The sequence below is a fragment of the Pipistrellus hanaki genome, assembly GCF_964339955.1.
Source record: "Pipistrellus hanaki genome assembly, chromosome: 1".
NCBI classification, from domain to species: Eukaryota; Metazoa; Chordata; class Mammalia; order Chiroptera; family Vespertilionidae; genus Pipistrellus; species Pipistrellus hanaki.
The window spans coordinates 136,322,135-136,345,306 of record NC_140503.1 but is presented as its reverse complement, the minus strand read 5'-3'; the positions used below and the strand labels follow the sequence as shown (position 1 = coordinate 136,345,306).

The 23,172-nt window shown below is 48.5% G+C and overlaps 1 protein-coding gene across 1 annotated transcript in view; it reads left to right on the top strand.

The window, feature by feature from the left end:
* Nucleotides 1–3,418: 3,418 nt before the first annotated feature.
* PFKP (phosphofructokinase, platelet) overlaps nt 3,419–23,172 on the top strand; it is a 60,550-nt gene continuing 40,796 nt past the window's right edge. The window contains exons 1-2 of the mRNA XM_084897449.1: nt 3,419–3,611; nt 14,985–15,058. Coding sequence (XP_084753575.1) covers nt 3,506–3,611; nt 14,985–15,058 — 180 coding nt within the window. The 5' untranslated portion in view covers nt 3,419–3,505. The remainder of the gene's footprint in view (nt 3,612–14,984; nt 15,059–23,172) is intronic.

Genomic DNA, 23,172 nt, shown 5'->3' with positions numbered 1-23,172 from the left:
AAATGAGAAGAGTTATCCATGAAGAAGAGAGGAAAAGCAGGTGGGCGTCACCAATGTGGAGAGAGAACACCTGTGAGAACCCTGGTGCTGTCTCTGCTCACTGCACAGGAGGCGTGGGCTGAAGGCAGCATGTCCCAGTGTAGCGCATTTACTCTTGTATTTTCCTAAATCTAGGGGAGAAGGAGAGAGAGTGGGAGGAAAAGGGGGATGGAAATGTACAGTAGCTGGGTTTGCAGATTTGCTCCAAGTTGGCTCCTGATGGGAAACTGAGGAAAAATGCCAAGATGAGAGACAGAGTTTAAGCCTGCAGCTGGTGAAGGACCGAGGCCCTCTGTCCAGCAGCCCTGGCAATGAATCCTGCCCACAGCACAGGAGTGCAGGCAGACCTTCCCTTCCCCTGATGAGTTTCAGGCCGGGCACAGACACTTGTGAGACCCTGAGCAGAGGGTCCAAGGAAGCCCACCTGAACTCCTGACCCTGGAGTGACTGTTCCTGTGATATGTGTGGGCTGGCATAAGCCACACAAGTTTGCAGGAATTTGTGAGGCAGCAGTAGAGAATTAAGGTGCATCATGTCCTACTGAGGTGAGCTGCACAGTAACCAGGCATGCAGTTCTGCTCTCTGGTATCTTCGAAGGCCAAAGTTAAAATACCTCCAGTTGAACTATTAAAATACATGCATTGCAAAAGAAGAAGGAAAGAGAAATGGCTCTGTCTTTCCATGTTAGCTGAGATCCCTGTATATTATTCCCTGAATAACTGAGCTCATGAGCTTAGTTGGGCAGAATGACACATTTCCTATCTGAACCACAAGTCTGTGTGATTAGCTTTAAAAAACTATATCTTTTGTAAAAACAGGCATAACTTTGGGGGTCTGACAACTCTAAACTGTATTGTTTTTTTGAAAGATGAAACAGAGTGGGCTGGAGACCAGGATGCCAGGACATAGGCTTTATTGAAGAGAAGAGTACCACTGCTGGCTGCCTTCCTGAGAAAGAGTATGAGGGCCTGGGTTCATGCACCTTTTTATGGGAGGAAAGAGAGGGGACGGGGCTAAGGGCACTCAGCACATGCTGATTGTGGTTTCATGTAAGGCCTATGATTAGGGACCTAGGGACTTAGGAATCGGGGGCTTAGGGTATTTGGCAGGTGCTGATTGGTGGTTCAGTGCTCAGGAATGTCCAGCTACAGGTGGAATTTACATCCGTCCATCAGCTGGAGGAAAGGAGGATCTATCACTTTTATTTAACTGTAATATTTTTATACCAAAACAATACTACCTCACTGGAGGAAAAAACGATTCTTGTAACAAGCAAAAGAAAGGAAATTAAAATGTCTAGATTTATTTACACATATATACACACACATATATGCACACACACACAGACCTCTTATTTCTTACCTTGCCTCTTATTAACCTTTCCTGAACGTATCTTCAAGTCAATAGTTATTTACCCTTATAAGCGAAACAGCAATTGAAAACTGTGTGTATTTTTATCATAATTTGCATCATTTACTGTCCTGTTTGAACATATCTATCATATTCAAAATTACAGACAATTCTATGACAAATGACCAGTCCTCTAAATTACAAAAACAGGCATTTTAAGAAGATAAAATTCAGTGTACACCAACTTTTCCAAATGTAGTATGCTCTAGAAAGGCATGCATGATTCTAGAGCACAAATTCTGGGCTGTGGGCACTGGAGACCTCTAAGTGGAGGTGCTTAGAGCCTCCTGTCCTTGGAGCCTCCTGTCCTTGGAGGTGCTTAGAGCCTCCTGTGTGCCATCGTCAAAACACCCAGTGTCCCTTTCAGCATCACTGAGCCTGCTGGGCTCAATCCATCAGCCAGTTGCTCTCAGACTCTGCAATCATCAGAACAGCTGGGAGCTTGTTAAAAATACATATTCCCTGGCAGCATGCCAGGAAACTGGACTTCGGTGCTTCTGGTCGAGCCAGAAAAAAAATAGGCCAGGTGATTTCCATAATCATAGGGGTTCAGGATTTCTCCATTAATCCTGGCCTACAGCAGAGATCAGACTTCAGGCTTGTCCATGGCAGGCATTTTTTTTTTCCTCTTTTACAATAAAATTTTGATGCTCAGAGACATGAGTGGGAAGATGAGGTGGAGCGTATTTACACAAGTATCCAACCTAAGTCTGAGCACCCCACTCCCTTTCTGTCTGGAGTGGCCCTATAGCAAATAGTTTGGTTGTGTTGCTATCACAGGATTCTCTGGACAGAGGGCCTTTCTTAATCTCTTTCCCTCTTGTATCCATTCAACAAACATTTATTGAGCATCTTGCAGGCTCAGGTGCTGTGCCATCTCCACTGTGACCTGCAGATGAATGGGACCTCATATGAAACTTGGGGTCACTGTATCCCAGTATGGTGTCTCCTGAAGCCAAGCCCCTAAGGGTTCCTTCTGGGTGTCAGCCGCAGATAACTGGCAGGAGGTTAATCTCCGCAAAGAGTCAGATTGTTCATCACTGGATGCAAGTATCTTAGATCTGGAGCTCCCAGCAGGGCTGAGCGCATCTGGCTGACATCTCAGGAACTCTGTTTCCTTAGGTAGGAATGTAGGTCTAATCTCCACAGCCAGCCTTTCCTGCCTTCCTCCTACCCAAGCTTGGAGCTAAGGTCCCCTCTCCAGTCATGATCCTTCTTGTCCCCCGTGCAGGTAGGCGGGTTAGGCCGCGACAGGGCCCTTGGGGTGACAGGGGTCAGGACTTTGTCATCGCCGGCAGCGATGCCTACGTTTGCTCACCAACTAGATAGAGCATCCGTTCCGATTCCTTCCTCTTGACCTGAGGCTGGAGAGGAAAACTGGGGCAGTCGAAGAACCTCGAGGGTTCCCGTGGCTCCGAGCGCCACCTGGCGAGGAATCCTGCAGGGATAAGGGTGCGTGCCTCAGCTGGAATTCTTTCCCTTTTGTACGCTAATCCCACCCACCAGCGGGGCTCCCCTCAAATGAGGTGCTTCGCTCACCTGCAGCGGTCCACATCCCACCCCCCCTCGCCTCCCGCCTCCCACCTGCCTGCTCCTCCCACTGGCGGTGTTACCAACGCCCCCAACCTGCGATGCTCCACCCCGCTCGTGATGTCCCGCCCACCAGTTGCGAACCTGTAATGTGGAGCTCCTACCCACCTGCAAGGCTCCCACAATTGCAATGATCCCGCCTACCTAGGAGGCTCCTCCCAGATGCGATGCTCCGGGTGTTGAAAGGTCCGCCCTCACACACCTGGGCTCTTTCCGCCAGCGAGGCTCCCGCACCTCCTGAGCCCGTCCACCCAGGGCGCGCCCCGCCCCGTCTGCAAAGCACCCTGAAGAGCCGCACGCCCCCCTCCGCGGCGCCTCCTCCGCAGGCCCCGCCCCTGTGCCCGCCCCTCGCTTCCGATTGGCGCGCGCGGAGTGGGCGTGGCGAGAGGTTCTGAGCGGTGGCACCGCGGGCGGGGTGCACTGGCTGCCTAGCACCCGGCCCAGCGCGGTCTCCGACCTGTTCGCCATGGACCGCGGCGGCGTCTCCAAGGCCCCCAGAGTCTCCTTCCTGGAGAATCTCTCCGGAACCGGCAAAGCCATCGGCGTGCTGACCAGCGGCGGGGATGCCCAAGGTGAGCTCCCACCTCCCCGGGGCGGGGGGGGAGGGGGCATTGGAGAGAAGGGATGGAGGGACCAGGGGGAACCTGTGGGGACCCCGGGCCAGTGGCAGGGGTACAGGGAGAAGAAGAGATGTGGGAGAGCAGAGCAGCCCAGTGCCCGGCAACCACAGGGTCCGTGCAGCCTCCGAATCCCTGCGGGGCGCGAAGGGGAGGGATGGCAGCCCACGCCTTCATCCGGAAGATCAATGAATTTTCCACCTCCGCGTTATTTTAAAAAATTGAGGCTGGGCGACGGGGTCGTCTGGACCGCCCTTGTAGTTCATCTTAAATCCGACTCTTAGGATGGGTCCGGAGGCCCCCTGAAGGTGGGTGACGGCGCGGCCGCCGCCGATGCCAGGGCTCCCGCCCCGCGCTGTGCAGGGAACAGCGGTCCCCGCGGCGCCTCCGGAGCACTCACGCCCCTGCGCGGCGCGGGCGGGGTCCCCGCTGCTGATTTCGGGGCGCGGCTGGGGGGGGGGGCGCGGGGGGCGGGGGGGTCCCCGACCGGGATTGCCAGGCGTCTGGCACACTGTACATCTACATTGGGAGATTTTTAAAAAAAGGGGTTTCCGCTGCTCTAAATCTCCTTTCCCCTTCCGGCTCGTGACCAAACCGAAAACTAAAACGGGTCACTAGGCCTCCCCGCCAGCCTCTCTTTGGGGGGAAGGACTAGGAAGCGGGGACTCCGGGACGACGTCACCAGCCCCGAGCGCGGACTCTGGGCACCCCTCCACGAGCGTGGAGGCGGATTTCGGGGTAGATGCGGACAGGAGCCCGAGGCCCGCGGACGCACCAAGAAAGCATTTCAATCTAATGGGGGAAGGAGGGCCACGGGCCACGCCCCGGCTGTCTGTCGCGCTGGGTGCACGTGGGGGCGCAGGGGTTCCCGGGGAGTGGGGTTTCCTATCTAGGCCAACCGCTAGGAAGTAGATGGGCGTTTTCCATGCGGATGCGGACCTGGAGCCTGAGGGACCACGCAGGCCGAGTCGCGTCTGGTAGCTGGTGTTTGGTTTTTTCCCCCCTCCTCGCCAGGCCCCCCCAGATTATGTTAAAGACCCTGCGGCCTAGTCTCCACCTGTTTGGGGGCCACACACAAAGAGGAGGGAGGCTTGGGTGAGGGTTCTCGCGTCCTAGCCTGTGCCCACCCTCTCTGCGTCCTTCCCTTTGCCCTTGAGCCGGGCGTGGCTGGCTCGGGTGCCGCTGGTTGGCGCCCTTGGCCCGCGCGTACGTGATGCTTGGCCTGTCGCCGTCCGTGTGCCCTGCGCCCTGGGCCCGGGGCACCTGGCGCGCGGCATCCCCAGAGCGTCTGTCCCAGGCCAGGCCCTCCCAGTCCTCCTGAACGTGTCAGTCATCGCCCCCGCTCCACAGGCCCACGCCTTTGCCTCCCAGGGAAGCCGAACTGTTCTGATTTGATATCCTAGGAAAATGACTCAGGTTATCAACATTCCAGAGAAAGAAGATGTTGTGATAGAGCGGAGGCTGGGATGGAGGAAATGGCAGAGTGAAATCGAGGACATCGCCCACGTTGTTACTTACATGAACACCAGGAAATGTGCCAGGTGGGGGTCGGGTGGGGCCCCGGTGGGGCTGAGAGTGGCTTCCCTGTCAAAAGCACGTGTGTCTGCAGATGCTGGCGCAAATGAGGAAGCATCTTAAATGAATGGCATCCTGCCCCTCCAAAGAGCACAAAACGTTGGCACAGGAAGGGGAACAGGCCTTAGGCCTCCAGGCTTCAAGGTCAGCATTTCAAGGTTATTTTATAACCTTGTTGAAAAATATATATATATACATATGTCATTTTTTTTGAATCCTTGTCCAAATATTGGCTTAGTTACCGGGTAGTTGGCATGTGGGCACTCAGGATAATGGTGCAATAGACAGAATCAGCATTTTTTCCCCCCGTTACTCATTCTGGCCCTGCTACCTGTGAGCAGTCATAAAATGATTATTTCAGTTAGTCCACACCTTTTCTCCATGAAAAGTATACTCTGAAAACAAAAATTCTAAGAGAAGGCTGTTTGGTTGGTGTCCTGTCAGGTTAGTAGGAAATGGCAATTCTCACCTCAGTGGGTAGCATCCTCTTTGATGTCCTGATGCTCTCACCTGGCATATCTGGACTGCCCTACATTCCTGACAACCCACCATGGCCACTTGTATGCCCTCCCTCCCTCTTCCAGGCAGTTGGCTGTTGGCTGTTGGCTGTTTTTTCTTGGACTTCATGCAAAACGCCAGATGTCCTATTTTGAGTCCATCTTGGATTTGCCTGAGTGTCTGGGAGCATTTCTTTCCGAGAAAGCTCTCGGAAGACATGCTCAGAGGGTCTGATTTTGGCAGCGGCAGATTTACAGACCCTTAGAGTAGAATAGGTTGGTTATTCCCAGAGATGTTTTGGGCTGCCCACCATTTCACCACTTTATCTTGATTCTAAGTGAGATTAGTGTTGGATTTCCTCTGAGATAGAAGGATTTTGCTCATAGCTGTAAATCCAAAAGAGCACACTCATGCCTTCTTTTCCTGGTAATGTTCTGATCAGATGTGAAGTTAAGGTGAAATTTTATGTTGAAGTGACTATAGCTTCTGTGAATTGGCACATTGTATATATTAGGAGTTGTAAAGGTCTTATCTCCAGGCCTAATTACATGGCTCCAAGACACAAGTGTCTTCATTTTGGAGGTGGGGACAAAGACCCACAATGAGATAACTGACTTAGCGAAGGTTATGCGGCTTTGAAATGTCAGTGGCAGGATTTAAGCTTAGCTTTACAAGATCTCAGTCTGCATGCTTTCCAGGCCATGGTGCTCTGGAGGGAGCTTTCTCAGAAAAAGCCTTTTTTACAGTGACAGCAACCACTCTAAAATACAGTGAGAGTGGCTGAAGTGATGTAACCCTTGATTCCAAAGTGGTGAAATGCTTTTGATTCCCAATGGAATTTGCATTATATAACCTATTAAAAAAAACAACCCCATCTATATTCCTGACTCCCTAACCACACCCATTAGGGAAGAGTATTTCTAAAGCTAACTATTTTTTTTTTTTAATTATTACTTGAGTTTCTTCTGTTGTCACAAGAAATCTGCAGACTTAACCTGATTTTTATTTTAACCTAAAATAAGTTCCACATTGCCAAATGAACAGACATAATCATGACTCAGTACCCAACCTCAAGCAAGACTGTGTCACACACCAAAAATGACTCATCATCTTCTGGAGAGGCTGGTAGGGCTGAGAGTTCTGAGCAATGGAGTGGACCCTAAGGGCACAGTGAACACGAGGCTGAGTCCTTTTTTGTCCATGGCAGAGTAAAGAGCATTCACTACATCGAGTCTATATACTTCTTCCCATTAATGGTAAGAATAGCTAGCATTTGCCAAAACCGGTTTGGCTCAATGGATAGAGCATTGGCCTGTGGACTGAAGGGTCCCAGGTTCGATTCTGGTCAAGGGTATACCTTGGTTGCGGGCACATTCCCAGTGGGGGGTGTTCAGGAGGCAGCTGATCAATGTTTCTCTCTCATCGATGTTTCTGACTAACCCTCTCATTTCCTCTTTGTAAAAAAATCAATAAAATATATATTTTTAAAACAGTAAAGCAACAGGCAGACTGTCAAATTACAGTGGGGAGGGGAGGAAGATCTGGGGGAGATAATGGATCAACCGAAGGACTTGTGTACATGCATATAAGTACAACCAATGGACATAAAACTCTGGGGAGGGAGGGTATGAATGGGAGGGAAGGAGGGGGGGCAAAAAAAATCAATAAAATATATTTTAAAAAAATGAAGGAAAATCACACCTTAATTCCTGGAAAAAAAAAAAAAAGAATAGCTAACATTTAGTGACCATTGCTATGTGGCAGGTGCTAATGCTTCACGTTCTAATCCATCCTCATTTGACACTTGAGCAAGGAAGCTTTGAGATGAACTGAGTGTACTTGGTACATCTCAGAAGTTTGAGATGCCATCTGCTAAGCAGTAGGGATGCAGTGGAAATGGCACAGATGCCATTCCCCAGGGCAATTCCCCAGTGCCTTTCTGGTACCCAGCACAAGGGTTGGCAGCTTACTAAGAAGTGTGGACCAATTCCTTCTTCTAGGCAGACTAGCTGTTTTCTTTTCTCATAAAGTCATGTCAATTAACTAAATCCCCGCTAATCCAAAGCACTCTTTCATCTCCTGAGTAATGTCTGGGTAAAGTGAATGCCTGGAGATTTGCAGTCAGAAGTGTGAGGTACTGTGGATAGGGCCCAGGCACCTAGTTGACCCTCACTGAATGTGGATTTCTTGAACATTGCTTTGGGGTCCTGCTTGGGGGGTTTCTTCTGTGCTGGCCCTGTGTGGGCATTAGCGCCCTGTAAGATGCAAAGGGCAATTGAGAACAATGGGCATCTCGCCCCACACTCCAGTCCCTTACTATTCTGGAATTCTGTACACTCTGTCTGGGGATCTTTTTTCTTTCTGTCTGTCTTTTTAATATATTTTTATTGATTTCAGAGAGGAAGGGAGAGGCAGAGAGACATAAAAACTTCAATGATGACAGAGAATCAGTGATGGGCTGCTTCTTGCATGCCCCACACTGGGAATAGAACCCACAACCAGGCATATGGCCTGGCTGGGAACTGAAACCCATGACCTCCTGGCTCCCAGGTCAATGCTCCACCACTGAGCCATGGCAGCCAGGCCTCCAGGGATCTTTTCTGTTTATAGTATGATAACTTAACAAAAGTGTTTGGGTCTAGGAGACAGAGTGTTAAAATTCTAGTGTTAACCTCATGTGTACTGTGGCAAGTCTGTGCAATTGCTTACTTGTCTACAGATGCAAACACTGTTGTGTGACATTTTGTCATCTTCAAAAAGCATGTTTTCCCCCTTGTTTCAAACCTTCCATCATGGAGAATTGGGGCCATGTGAGTATGATGCACCTATCCACTGGGCTGTCAGAAGCAGTTATAGTTAGACACATGAAGATAGAGCAAAGCCATTCGAAAGGCAGACATCAGAGCACAGCATGGTCCATCCACTAGGACTGTAATGTGCTGAGAAGGTGTGGGGATGAAGAACAGGTGACCATGTGTTAAGGAAGTAGTTGAGTCACTTTTCCAGTTACTCTTTTCACCCAGCTTGCTGTGTTTTTATTGGTTACAAAGTGTCTGCCAGCAGGCCCCTTCATCCCATGTGCCTTCCCCAGACACTCAGCATGCAGGGGATTACCTTGTGCTTGTCAGGAGGGAAGAGGCAGCCAAGCTGCTAGAGCGGTGCCCAGAGCTTCTCTCTGCCAGCAGTGAGGCAGGGTCTTACATGTTTTCATTTGGAAAATGAAAGTGGAGTCACTCAACTCTTATCTCCTTCCTCCCCTCCCCCTTCCTGTTCTCAGTGAAAGGCTTAAGGCCCCAGGAAGACTCCCAGGACAAGGAAAATGTGCAAAAGAGAAAGGCGTGTCATTGCTCTGCCTCTGACCTTGCTGCCCTGAAGTCCACAGCCTCCTTTCTGTCCTTGATGCGGCCTTGCCAAGGTGCAGACTGTGATTTAGAAGGTCTAGGGGAGGCCTGAGAATCCACTCCAACTGCTGGTCCCCCTGGTCAGCTGAGGACCGGGCTTCAGTCCTGAGTCCACGGGCAGCTCAGATCCCTCCAGCGATTTTCTTTGACGGTCCTCTGACCAGGAGTTTGACTGGATTGTAATATAGGACCCCGTCTATAGAAAGATGGAAACAAGTCATCAATCGGATCAGAAGTTTCTCTTGCTTAGACCAGGGGTGGGGAACCTTTTTTCTGCCAAGGGCCATTTGGATATTTATAACATCACTCGGGGGGACACACAAAATCATCTACTTAAAAATTAGCCTGCTGTATTTGGACAAACATTTACTTAACTCACCCCTAATGCCTTGGCCGGGCCAGATCACATGATTTCTTAGGCCTTATAGGGCCCACGGGCTGGACATTCCCCACCCCTGGCTTACATGTTGGAGGGAAGGGTGCCCTGGGGTAACCCGTGCTGCCAGTCTTCCCCATCTTCTCAGCTCTGCTTTAACATCCCAGGTTTGTTTTCATTGAACTGTTCCACAAATTAGCGATGGCCTCCCAGGTGAAGGCAGACCTCGGCCCTCCTCTCGGGCAGTGGCCGTGTGACCTGGGGGCGGATGAACATGGGAAGAAGGCAGACCTGGGGGCAGCCCTGGTCCTGGAGTGCCCAGGGCAGCCTGTGTCAGGGACCCTCCACCTGGCCTGGGGCAGTGGCGGCAGGAGGCCTCCTGGGGAGGTGGCAGGGAAGCCTGCAGGGGCTTTCAAGGAAGAGGTCAGAGCCAGATGGGCAAGGTTCCTGGGGAGCGGCAGGTGGGGAGGACTTTGGATTTAGTCTGTGTGACCCTGTGACCAGGAAACCACCTGGAGGCACTGGCTGCCAATCATAGGGGTGGTTTTATGGCGGTGGGAGGAGGGGGAGGAGGGAAAAGGGGCCGAGTTTAGGATCTCAGGAGGAGCTGGATTGGGCCTCCCGTGGAGGGTTTCAGGGGCGGGGCTGGGCAGCCGGCAGGGCCTCCTCTGCATGGAGGAGGGGACCAAGGGGCATGGGATGGGTTTGTAAATGGAAGGTCTGGCCTCTGACCTGCTCCCTGTGCATCAGGAAGCAATGCAGAGTAGGAGGTGAATGGAGGTGGAGGCAGATAGGGTCGGTCAAAGGACATTGTTTAGAGCAGTGCTTATCTGCTTAACAGGTGGGAGCAGCCTCAGGAGACAGGCCTCACAGGGTGCGCGGAGAGGAACAGTCTTGCCTCTCAGGGGGAGCTCTGTGCTGATGTATGTGGCAGGACCCACACAGAACTGGCGGCGAAAGGGCAGGTGGGAGCCCCTGGGCAGTGGAGATGAGGCTTGGGCAGAGGCCCCTGTTCTATGCATGACTCACCACATGAAACAAGAAGCAGAAGCAGGAGGTGACATGCATTTTAAATGTATATTTTAGCCAACCCAATATTTCCAACCAGAGTCCACATAAAGAGTATTTAGATAACTCACCTTATTTTTTCCCATGCTGAGCCTTTGACATTGAGGCTCACTCCACAGCGAGGTTCTGGCACGATGCACTCCTGTTTAGAGGGTCCCTGTTGACTGTTTACGTTGGAATAACACGGAGGGACGGCTGGCCGTGGTCTCCCATCTGCAGCGGAGGCGGGATGCAGCACCGCAGGCATGCTTCCCCCACCGCTTGCCAGGCCTGGAGCTGCTTTTCCAGATGTCCGCTTGGCTGCCTCCCTCACTTCTCTGATTCCCCGAAATAGCACTTCTCCTGGAGGCCAGTGGCCAGCACTAGCTCCTGGCGGACAGTTGCAGCCCCTCTCTGCACCACACACTCCAGTCCCCCAGCCCTGCTCTGTGTTTTATTCTCCCCCTGACCGCCCTCCACCCTGGGCGTCATGTGTTTATCCAGCCAGAACCAGCCCCACCAGGGCCAGGAGCTTCTCCGAATTTCTCAATGACAGACAGCAGTGCTTGGCCCATAGAAGACACTCCTTACATCTTGGGTGCATGGGTGGGTGGATGGATGGATGGATTGATGGATGGACTGCCCACCCCTCTAGGAATTTATCTAAGTTTTCTGCAGACTTTGAACACAAGACCCAGCAATTTGGAGCCTCCATGAATCAGAGACACTCCCAACTTGGTAGCTTTGATCCGAGGGGGAGCTAAGGTCATTACACAGTTCTCCTTAGGATTTTTTTCCCCTGTCAATCCCTAAATCATTAAAGGGGAATCTTTAGGGAGAACTCTAGCAGCAAGTGCAAGTTAAGGTGGGTTTTAAGTTTGTTTTCTAACATATCCCACACTTTGCTTTGGTATAAAGATGAAAACCATGTGAATTCAGGAAGAAACCAGTAAGAGGGCTGAGCAACCTGATTTTATTTTTCAAGAAGGAAATTAAAGATTAACGTGAATTGGGAAAGGGTTATAAGTACTGAGAAATAAGCAGGGAACTTGGCTAAATGGGATCCGTAAGGAGGTTTCTCATACTCATCAGGTCACATAGGAAATGAAAGAATGAACCCGAGTTATTTTATCAGAATCAACACATGCCTTGTTTCTTACAAATTACTCAAAGTTTGCATTTCACCAGAACAGAATCTTAGGAAGCATTTGGAAACCTGGAGTCCACCCCACTCCCTGATTCAAGGAAGAAATCACTTAGTGACTAGCTTACCTACATGATGGTTTAGCAAGAAGCTATTAATAGGGAATGTCAAGAATAACCAATGGACACAGGCAGTAGTGGGGTGAGGGCATGTGCTGGGGGCGGGAGCAGGCAGGGAGAGTTCATTGGGGGAAAAAGGAGACATGTAATACTTTCAACAATAACTTAAATTAAAAAAAACAACCTACTCTTTCTATTGTATCTAAAGTAATTACCACACACTCCCCATTTAACTCCTCCCTAATTTCTTTCAAACTTTATTTTTGGTTCCCTTCACAGTTTGGTACATCCCCTAAGGACTGGAGTTTACATTTTTGCAAATGAGGAGGACATTACTTTCCAAATATTAAGATTCTTACTCAGTGGTTGGATTGCATTGTCCCATGGAAATGATTGTGAAAGTTGTCTTAATTCCCAGGTCTGACTACCAAAACAAAGGCAGAATGAATGGACCCGACTGTGCGGAGCTGTTACTGAAAAAGCAGTCAGAGTGCAGCATGAAAGGCCCCGGACTGCCTGTTCTGAGTGGATGATAGCTGGGCCCCAGGACAGTGCTCTGCAAACAGTGGAACCAGAACCTGGCCCTGCTCACCCAGCAGCCTGCCAGACCCCTATGCGGGGAGCCGTGATGGATCCCTGCCATGTGCGTGAGAGGCCACGGGCGAAAACTGGCTTTTTTTTTTTTTTTTTTTTTAATATATTTGTTTTTTTACAGAGAGGAAGAGAGAGGGATAGAGTTAGAAACATCGATGAGAGAGAATAATCCATCAGCTGCCTCTTGCACTCCCCCTACAGGGGATGTGCCCACCACCAAGGTACGTGCTCTTGACTGGAATCAAGCTCGGGACCCATTAGTCTGCAGACTGCCACTCTATCCACTGAGCTAAACCGGTTTCGGCGAAAACTGGCTTTCTCTGTGATCCTTGGTGTTTGTCCTCCAGGGTGCTCCTCAGAAGGCAGCCACCTCTAGGACGAAGTCCCTGCAGCAGTTTGGGTCCCAGCTGTGCACCCAGTTGAAAAGGAGAGCTGACTAACCAAGTAGGCCCCATCCCAAACAACAAAACTGGAAGGGCAGTTTTTTCTTAAAGTTCCCTTTGGTGCTTCTAAGGCACAGCCATCGCCCTAGGGCGGTAGGCAAACTGCAGCTCTCAAGAGCCACATGCGGCTCTTTGGTCCCTGGAGTGTGGCTCTTCCACAAAATACCACGGCCTGGGCGAGTCTACTTTGAAGAAGTGGCGTTAGAAGAAGTCTAAGTTAAAAAAAATTGGCTCTCAAAAGAAATTTCAATCGTACTGTTGATATTTGGCTCTGTTGACTAATGAGTTTGCCGACCACTGCCCGGGCCTAGGGGGAATTAGGTCATATTTTAAGATAAAATAAAATGAAGACCAAGGTTTGCATGCCAACTTCTTTGCCATTTATTAATTTTGCTCATGTGGCTGTCAGCTCATCTGCTCAGAGCCCTACCTCCCTGTCTCCCAGGAGCACCCAGGCCCCTGAGGCTGCCTGGTGCATCAGCTCGGGCCCAGTCAGGAGGCTGCCAGCTCCCAGCTGGGGGAAAGGCCAGCTGGTTTTACTAAATCACAAGAGCAGGGAGTGAATAAGGCCTGTGAGGCTGGGCCCTACTGCTCAGAGCGCAGTTCACCTCCTGGGAGCTTGTGGAGAGGATGGTACTCAGGGTCTTTTCTGGGAAACCCCTGGGGCCCTGGAACCCCCATCTGGGGCCGCTGCAGATGGAGAGGTGACGGGCCATTTCTCTGTGAGCACAGCTTCACCCCAAGAGGCAGGGGGAGACAGAAGCCAAGGAGTTGATGTGAGAATTGTTCAGACCATGTAGGACAGAGGTCAGCGTTGGGCAGGCTTTTATTGCACAGGGATCTCCTGGGCTCACCTCTGGATCATGTCCCCCTTGTCACAGTTTCACTCCTGTCATTTCTTATCCACGTCTAAAACCTCCAATTTGTCGTTCTTTATCCTGCCTTTATGAAGGTCTTCCTACGTCCTGAAGGGGGAAGGTGTGTCAACCTTGAGAATCTGCCCTGAGACAAAGCGCTGGTGTGGTGTAGCCTTGGGTGGTTAATTTGCCAGTGACAGCGGCCACAGCAGAATACAGGCCTAGACTCAAGAAGCCTGTTGGGAGGGACCGTGAGGGCTTGTTTATGAGGTCAGGTCTGAGGGTTGAGGAGGCTCCATGCACACCTGACCCTGTGAGCGGGGAGATGTGAGCCTCAGCACGTAGGTGCCATAAACCACACAGGTGTGAGCTGGGGCGGGGCATCTCTTTCCTGTCCCAGATTTATCTGGATTAGGTGTTATTTATAGAACTAGAGGCTCGGTGCACAAAATTTGTGCACTGGGGGAGGGTGTCCCTCAGCCTGGCCTGTGCCCTTGGAGGATGTCTGATTGATGGCTGCAGGGAGCAGCCTAAGCTGGCAGTTGGACATCCTTAGCACTGCCTCGGAAGTGGGAGAGGCTCTCACTACCGCTGCTGCACTTGCCAGCCATGAGCCTGGCTTCTGGCTGAGGGGCGCTTCCCCAATGGGAACACACTGACCACCAGGGGGCAGCACCTGCATTGAGCCCCCTGGGGGTCTTCCCCTTGGGGGTCAGTGCACATCATAGCAACCAGTTGTTCCACTGTTTTGTCAATTTGCATATTAGCCTTTCATTATGTAGGATATTGGGTTAATATTTCTTTTAATAAAATAGCATGACTTGTTTTGTATTTAAGGCCACTGATGAATTTTTTTTTTTTTTTTTTACGCTGGTGATGAAAATGTCTATTTTTTACCTCCTCCTCAAATCCCAGACTGCTGGTCCTTTTCAGTACTATTTTCTTTGAACTTGGCAAACTATAAACGAACACCTGTCCCTTGTGTTGTTTTGTAACTGGAAGGAGTTGCCTGGAGGTTTGCAGGTGGCTGAGCAGAGGTACTCTAATTAAACATGCGCCAGGCGCTTCTCCAAGAACATAAGGATGTTCATCTATGGATGAACTCGCAAATGCCCAGCTGCCTGCTCTGCGTTTCCCCAAGATCCTGGTGCTGTCCCGGAAGCAGTGTATCAGGCCCGCTGTTCATCCAAGAGCCTTCTGAGAGGTCCCGTTTCCCCGAGGTCGCGGCCAATGCATGCCTGTCTCCCCTCTAACTGCTGTCCTGTCCTTGCCAGGTATGAATGCCGCTGTCCGTGCCGTCGTGCGCATGGGGATCTACACGGGGGCCAAGGTGTACTTCATCTATGAGGTCAGTGTCCCCCGGCAGCCCCGCTCTCTCTGGCCCCCGGGATCTGTGCCTCGCACTCCCCCAGAGCTCTCACACCTGCTGGGGTCGGGCCCTGCCGACTGAAACCAGGGTCAGCGCTGACTGCATGCTCGGGGTTAGCAGGGGAGCCCAGCCCCACCGGAGCTTACCCAGGAGGATGTGCTGCCTGGTCCAGATGTGCCTCTGTGAGATCTGTGTTGGGGAGCAAGGGGTGGAAGGAGATGAGAAGGGCACGAAATTCCATTTTGGTGTCAACTGGTCTTGCAAGATTAATGACCTCGAACTGGTTGTATCTGTACTCTCGTTCCTTATAGAAGTGATATATGTAGAGTCACTTAAAATGGGAATGAATTCGAATAAACATTAAGATGATTGAGATAAAGCGACTGCTTTGAGCTTTTCATCCTTAATGTAAAGCCCAGTTCCTACTGTTTGTCTGTTTTCTTCCAATGGAGGCCTCTGAAATCCAGCAGCAGTCCTGGCGACGTGGAGGTGGGTGGTGTTCGGGTAGAAGGTGCCAATATAGTTTGGAGCACATGATTTATTTCAAAAATTACTAGGAAAACTATTATTTATGTTTAGGTTTTAAATTTATAAAACACAATAAAGCTTATAAAGAAGAAAGAAGAGAATATATTTTTAAATAACTTAATTCCTTCAGTATCACTGCTAGTACTCTATGCTGATTCTTCCCAGTGTTATATATGGGAGAGACTGGGAGGAAATTTGTACATTACTAAAATTACAGCAAAGGTATTTTGTATAGTACATTTTCTACCTACCATTATGTTTTGATGGTTTTCTATATGCTATGCACATCCCACAACTATTGCTTTAAATGCCTATATGACATTCTATCACATTGATGTCTCCACATTTACCTGGCTCTTTGTTTGCTGGGTTGTTCCTTTGCCAACCCCTGGACTATTTAGGTCCCTGCCCATTTCTGGACTATCACACCATAGCAAGATCCATATTAACATGTGTGGCTCTTCTGTGCTTTGTATTATTATTGTGATTCCAAGGCGCTGACTGAATTGGAAGACACGGCCCTTATACTGGGTCCCGATGTGTCTTCACCAGTAATTTCTGAAACTTGTTCCAGCCCACTCCGCACCCTCATGCGACCTCCAAAAGTGGTACCAAATCCACTGGTTCTGTGTGTGCCCCTCCTCCGACTCACTGGAGTGGCTTTGTACTAAAGTCCTTTTCTCCTTCTATGACGTGACTCCCGTGGTCTCTGCTCATTGATCTGAATAACCGTTTATTTATCGTTTGCTGCAAAGCTGTTTCCTCCCACACTTTGGTTTGCTTTTCTACATTGTGGTTCTGTGGGTTCGGGGTTGTGTTAAAATGGTGGGTCCCATCAAAGCAGTCCCACACTATTGTTCTGTCATTTTCCATTTGGATGTGTTGAGGGTCAAATTGCCCTTGTGGATGTCCGTCCAGGCCCTGGCCGGGCAGCCGCTGTCTCCTGTTCACTGATGTGGAATTAGCACATGAGACACGGGGCCACGGGCATCATGTTGCTGGCTCCCCTCCCTTTGATGTTTGAGTTTGCACTCAGATGACTGTTCTGCTTCTGCTGAGGAGCATGAATGCATGTGCCCAGCTCCCTCTGCCCTTTTATTTTATTTGGGGGAGGAGAGGGCATTGCATTCTGCCTTTGAACTGGAGAGAAGACTCCACACCTCTCTGATGGCAATTCCTAACATGTGAACGTGGCTTTAAAAATCTCATTATAACAGGTCAGCTCCTGTTATAATGAACAATGTTTTCAGCTTTGCTGAAGATGAATTTACTTAGACTTGGTGGTGCACAGCATGCTCCCCCGGAAACCTTTGATTCAGGGTCTGTGGCCCTCCCTAGTGAGGCTGTGGCCTTGCTGAGCTGAAGATCCCTCCCCACAGGACGCACTTGGTCTTCATGATGACTCTGCGGTGTGTGCAGGGAAGGGAAGGAAGTCATTTCAGTTATTTTATGGTTAAAAGAACTGACTCGTCCTCCTGGACAGTTTAGTTTCTGAGTTACTTTATTGTTCATCATAGCAGGGTTGGGAAAGAACTCAAATCTCACATCAACACCCCCCCCCCCAAAAAAAAAAAAAAAGAAATTCTGGAGACTTTTTTTAATGTTTTTATTGATTTCAGAGAGGAAGGGAGAGGGAGACAGGGATAGAAAAGTCAATGGTGAGATAGTCATTGATTGGCTGCCTCCTGTATGCCACCTACTAGGGACTGAGCCTGCAAACCCAAATTGTGCCCTGGCCAGGAAACAACCACTGAGCAACACCTGTCTGGCTGGAGACATTTTGATGTCCTATTACAAAGGGTGGAGGCCAGGAATGCTGCACAACATCCTACAATGCACAGGACAGCCCCCCAACAAGGAATTATCTTGCCTAAATGTCAGTAATGCTGAGGTCCAGAAATCTGAATTAAACCAAAGGCCAAATCTGTATTGGTTGGTTTGAATGTTGGTAATTTGATGGGGCTAGAGCTGTTGGCTGTGTGCCTGTCCCATGTTTGGGTACTGAACCTGACAGACAGATTTTAAGAGTTGTTGCATGTGATTTATTTTATTATTTATTTTCCAATCATAATTGACATAAAATACTATATTAGTTTCAGGTGTACATCATAGTGGTTAGACATTTATGTAACTTAAAAATGATCACCCTGATAAACCTATTACAAACTGACATGATACATAGTTATTGCAATATTATTCCCTGTGCTGTACATGACATCTCCATGACCATTTTTATAATTGGCAATTTGTACTTCTTAATCCCTTCATCTTTTTCACCCATCTCCCCGCCTTCCTCCTGCCCCACAAAACAATCAAAATGTTCTCTGTATCTATGAGTTTGTTTTTGTGTAGCTTGTTCACTTATTTTATCTTTTAGATTCCACATGTAAGTCAAACCATATGGTATTTGTCTTTCTCTGTCTGACTTACTTCACTTAGCATCATACACTCTAGGTCCATCCAGGTTGTCACAAATGACAAGATTCCAGTCTTTTTTATGGTTGAGTAATATTCCATTGTATAATACCAGAGGCCCAGTGCAGAGATTCATACACGGGTGGGATCCCTCATTGCAATCCAGGCCACCTCGGGGGATGTTAGACTGCCAGTTTTGGGTGATCCCTGCCAGACCTGCAAGGATTGAGTGAAACCTACAGTCTGACATCCCCCAAGGGATGTAGCAGTGCCAAAGCAGCAGGCAGCTGGGTAGGAGCCCTCGCTGGGGCTGGGCACTGCACTGCTGCCACTCATCCCGGCCCTGCTGCTCCTCCGTAGCAGCTTGGTAGTGCTGTCACGGAGGCAGGAGAGGCTCCTGCTGCTGCAACTGTGGTCAGCAGCCTTGAACCCAGCTTCTGGCTGAGTGGCACTCCTGCTGTGGGAGCACACTGACCACCAGGGGGCAGCTCCTCCATTGAGTGACTGGCCCCTGACTATCAGTGCATGTCATAGTGACTGGTCGACTGGTTGTTCCAGCCATTTGATCATAACTATCGCTTAGGCTTTTATATATATAGATACCACAACTTTTAAATTTTTATCTATGTTTATTTTTTATTTTATTTTTGGGGTGACTGATTAATAAAATTATATAGGTTTCAGATGAGCAATTCTATAATACATCATCTGTGTATTATATTTTGTATTCACCACCTCAAGTCAAGTTTCCTTCCACCATCACTTATCCCCCCCTGAACCACATCTTTCTTACCCATTTTTCTATGAAAGGGCACTTAGTTTCCTTCTATATCTTGGCTATTATAAATAATGCTACAACTGAACATAGGGGTGCATATGTCTTTTTGGGTAGTGTTTTGGGTTTCTTCAGATGAATGCCCAGAAGTGGAATTGTTGGATTGTATGGAAGTTCTATATTTAACTTTTTGAGGAACTTCCATACTGTTTTCTATAGTGATTGCACCAATTTATATTCCCAATGTGCACAATGGTTCTTTTTTCTTCCCATCCTCACCAGCACTTGTTGGTTTATTAGTGACTAGAGGTCCGATGTGTGAAATTCGTGCTAGACTAGGCCTTCCTTCCCCTGTCTGCCTGCACCAGCTTCCCTTTGACATCTGGAATTCAGGCTTCCCTCTGGCTGCTGGCAGGCACCCAGGACCCAGGGTTCCCTTGCATCCCCAGCTAATCCGGAAGGACGTTTGGTCTAATTAGCATATTATGCTTTTATTATTATAGATAGCATTCTAAAGGTGTTAGGTAGTATGTCATTGTAGTTTTAATTTGCATTTTTCTGATGATTAGTGATATTAAGTATCTTTTCATGGCTATTGGTCATCTGTATGTCCTCTCTGAAGAAGTGTCTATTCAAGTCTTCTGCCCATTTTCTAATTGGATTGTTTGTGTTTTGGGTGTTACACTGTATTAATTTCTTATATTTTTTGAATATTAGCCCCTTATCAGATGTATCACTGGTGAATATCTTATTCCATTTAGTAGGTTATCTTTTCATCTTGTTGATGATTTCCTTTGCTCTGCAAAATTTTATAATCTCATTTAAATTTTTTCTTTTGTTTTCTTTGCCTGGAGAGACATATGCAAAAAAGAAAAAATTGCTAAGAGCAGTGTTAAACAGTTTACTACCTTTGTTTTACTCTAGGACATTTTTGTCTAGGAGTTTTATGGTTTTGGGTCTTACATTTAAGTTAATACATTTTGAGTTTATAACAATAAACATGACTATGATCGTGTGAGAAAGAAGTCTGTTACATTTTTTGCATTAATCTGTCTAATTTTTCCATCACTTTGTTGTTGTTGTTGTTGTTAATCCTCACCTGAGGATATTTTTCTATTGTTTTTTTTAAGAGAGAGTGGAAGGAAGGGGAAGAAACAGAGAGAGGGAAGCACTGTATGTGAGAGAGATACATCAATTTGTGTCTCCTGCACGTGCCCTGACTGGGGTGAGGATAGAGCCTGCAACTGGAGTATGTGCTCTTGACCAAAATTGAACCTGACCCTCTAACCACTGAGCCAAACCAACTAGGGTTCAACATCATTTATTGAAGAGACTGTCTTTTCCTCATTGTGCAGACTTGCCTTCTTTGTCATGATTAATTGACCATATAGGTGTGGGTTTATTTCTGGGCTCTCTATTCTACTCCTTTGATTTGCATGTCTGTTTTTATGCCAGTATCTTGCTGTTTTCTATTTTTTTTCTTTGCATTATTTATATATTTTTATTGCTGAAATAAAGACCCCTATTGGCCCCCTCCAGCCCATCCCCCTGCTTCAGGCCTTCATCACCCTATTTATTATCTGTGTTCATGGGTTATGCATATATGCATACAAGGTCTTTGGTTGATTACCTCCCAGCCACCCACCTTCCCCTGCCTTCCCTCTGAGATTTCACACTCTGTTCCATGCTTCCCATGCTTCCATGTCTCTGGATCAACTCCATTCATCAGTTAATTTTGTTACTTAGGTTCATGTGATACCTGTCTTTCTCTGGTTTATTTCACTTAGCATGATACTCTCCACGTCCCTCCATGCTCTCTCAAAGGGTAAGATATTCTTCTTTTTTACTGCTGCTGTCTGGCCTAATTAACATATTAGGCTTATTATTATAGATGCTTGATGTTGTCCCAGAGGTCTCATAAACTTTCATTATTAAAAAAAAAAAATTTGTTCTCTTTGTTCTGATTGGGTATTTTCTGCTACCTTGTACTCCAGACCTCTGATTCAGTCCTGTTTCAACTAATCTGCTCTTGATTCATTTCAGTTATTCTATCCTTCATTTCTGACTTCTTTATGGTTTCTAGCTCTTAGTGTAAATTCTCACTGAGTTTATCTACTGCTAAGTTCATTGAGTATCCTTATAACCATGTTAATCTATAACTGGTAGATTGCTTGCCTCAATTTCATTTAGGTTTTTGTTTTGTTTTTTTCTGGAGTTGTGTCCTATTCTTTTATTTGGGGGATGTTTCTTTGTCTCCTTATTTTGGCTGAGTCCCTGTGTTTGTTTCTTTGTATTATTAGGTAGAACTGCTACATCTCCCTGTCTTAGCAGAGTGCCCGTATTTAGTAGGTGTTGTGTAGGTCTCAATGGTGCAATCTGTCTGAAAGAGGTTCTGGCGAGTGTGCAAGTTGGGTGGGGTGCGGCCTCAGGGTTTCACCAGGGCGGGGCTGCTGGTGTTAGCTAGGTTACTGAAGAACTCAGATTTGGTGCCCACCTGCAGCTGAATGGGAGAAGGATTCAACACCACTGGAGAAGGCTCCTTCAACCCCTGCTCCTGCAGCCCTCGACTGGAAGCTAGTGAATTCAGTTCTTCTTGGATGTGTCTGGTGTTCTTGGAGCTGCTAACCCCGTGTTGGAGTTCAGAGCCAGGAAATAATGGGAGCCAGTGAGTCTGTGCTCTGGCCCTTTAAGAAGAATGCTTGGGACTTCAGCAGCTCTCTGTCTCACTCAGCCAGAAGTGATGGGGACCTCTCTTCCCAGCACTGGAACCCTCAGGGGGCACCTCTGCAGCTGAGATATCTCTCTGATTCTTAATCATACATGGGTGTGGGACCAGCCTGTTCCAAATCCCCACCCCTTCTACCAGTCTCAACATGGCTTCTTTTTTAAATCCTCAGTTAGAGGCCTTCTGGTAGCTAAACTTTAGGAGATTATCAATGATGGTTTTTCTATAAGTTGCATTTTGATATGGTTGTGGGATGAGGTGAGCACAGCATTTACCTACCCTGCCACCTTGACCAGAAATCTTATTTTTTGTTGTTGTTGTTTTTATTGGCACTCTGACTTGTGGCTGTCTGTCTGTGTTCATTGATATTTAGATGCATGCCAACCAGTGTCTACCAGACTCCCACATTTCAGAACATAGGCATTGAGATGGAACAATCACCCGGTGTGCCCATGTCCACAAACCTTTGAGCTCCTTTGGAGGCATCTTGACATAGAAAAGCAGTTTTTTCTCTCCATTCTCCCCAGAACAGGAGGGCTGCAGGGTCCACTTCCCTCTGAGGTAAAGGGGTCTTCCTCCTAGGACTTGTGGGGCCACATTCTTCAAGTCCTCTCTGCACGGGTACCCTCTGCTTTTTGCCCCTTCCAGCAGGGGGCAGTGAGGAGGCCTGTGTTTGAGCAGACCCATCTCCGGTAGGGAAATCCAGGACATTCTACAGTCACTCCATTGGGAAGATGCCATGATTCTAGTTTTCATACTAACTGTTTTATTGGTAATTGGCACCTTTGATGGAGGGCGTCTCAGGGCATCCCGGTGATTGCAGCGAGTGTGACTTGGCCCTAGGAGTGATCATGCCTTTGACGTGCTTGGCTATGGAGGGAAAAGGGCACAGCTTGCAGACAGAGGCACTTGCACTGGAATCGCCTGTCTAGAGATGATGCAATGCTTCTCATGACACCCCTCCCCCGACTCTTAAAGAGAGAGAAATTCTAGGGAGCGGGAGGGGTTTTAGTGTCTGCCCTTCCTGAGGGCTCACCCAGTACCCCCTCAGACCCACAGGACTTCACACTGGTGGTCAGTGTTATCTCATTGAATTGAAATAATTTGGGTGCCATCACCTCTCCATGACAGATGTGATGAACCTGTATCTGCTATTCTGCAATCCGAAAATGTCTAAGCCTGTCAGTGTTTCCTAAGTCATTGGGCAGCAAACCTGGGTGACGTTGTGTGCAATCCTTTCTTGCCCACCCCAGACTGTCCCTCAAATTGGAGGAGGCAACTTTCCCCGAGACAGCACCAGCTCACACATGCTACACTGTCTGAGGTGCTTAGGGTTCCAGTTCTGGCACATCTCCCACCCCATGATGTGATTATGAACCTATATACACATCCCAGGGGGTAAATAAACTAACCTTTCTGGCCCTGCTTCCTCATCTGTCCAGTGAACATCTTATTCACCCTTTCTGCACTTGGAAAGCATTGAGCAGAAGCTGGCAAAGGGGGTGTGGGACTGCGGGGTGGGGGTGGGAGGGTGATGTGTGTGCCTGTGACTCCGTTGGTTTCCTCGAGGCACAGAATCGGTGGTGTGGGGAGCGGCGAGGGATCTGAACTGCATTCACTTCTCTAAAGACCTGCTCAGAGCTGCAGATG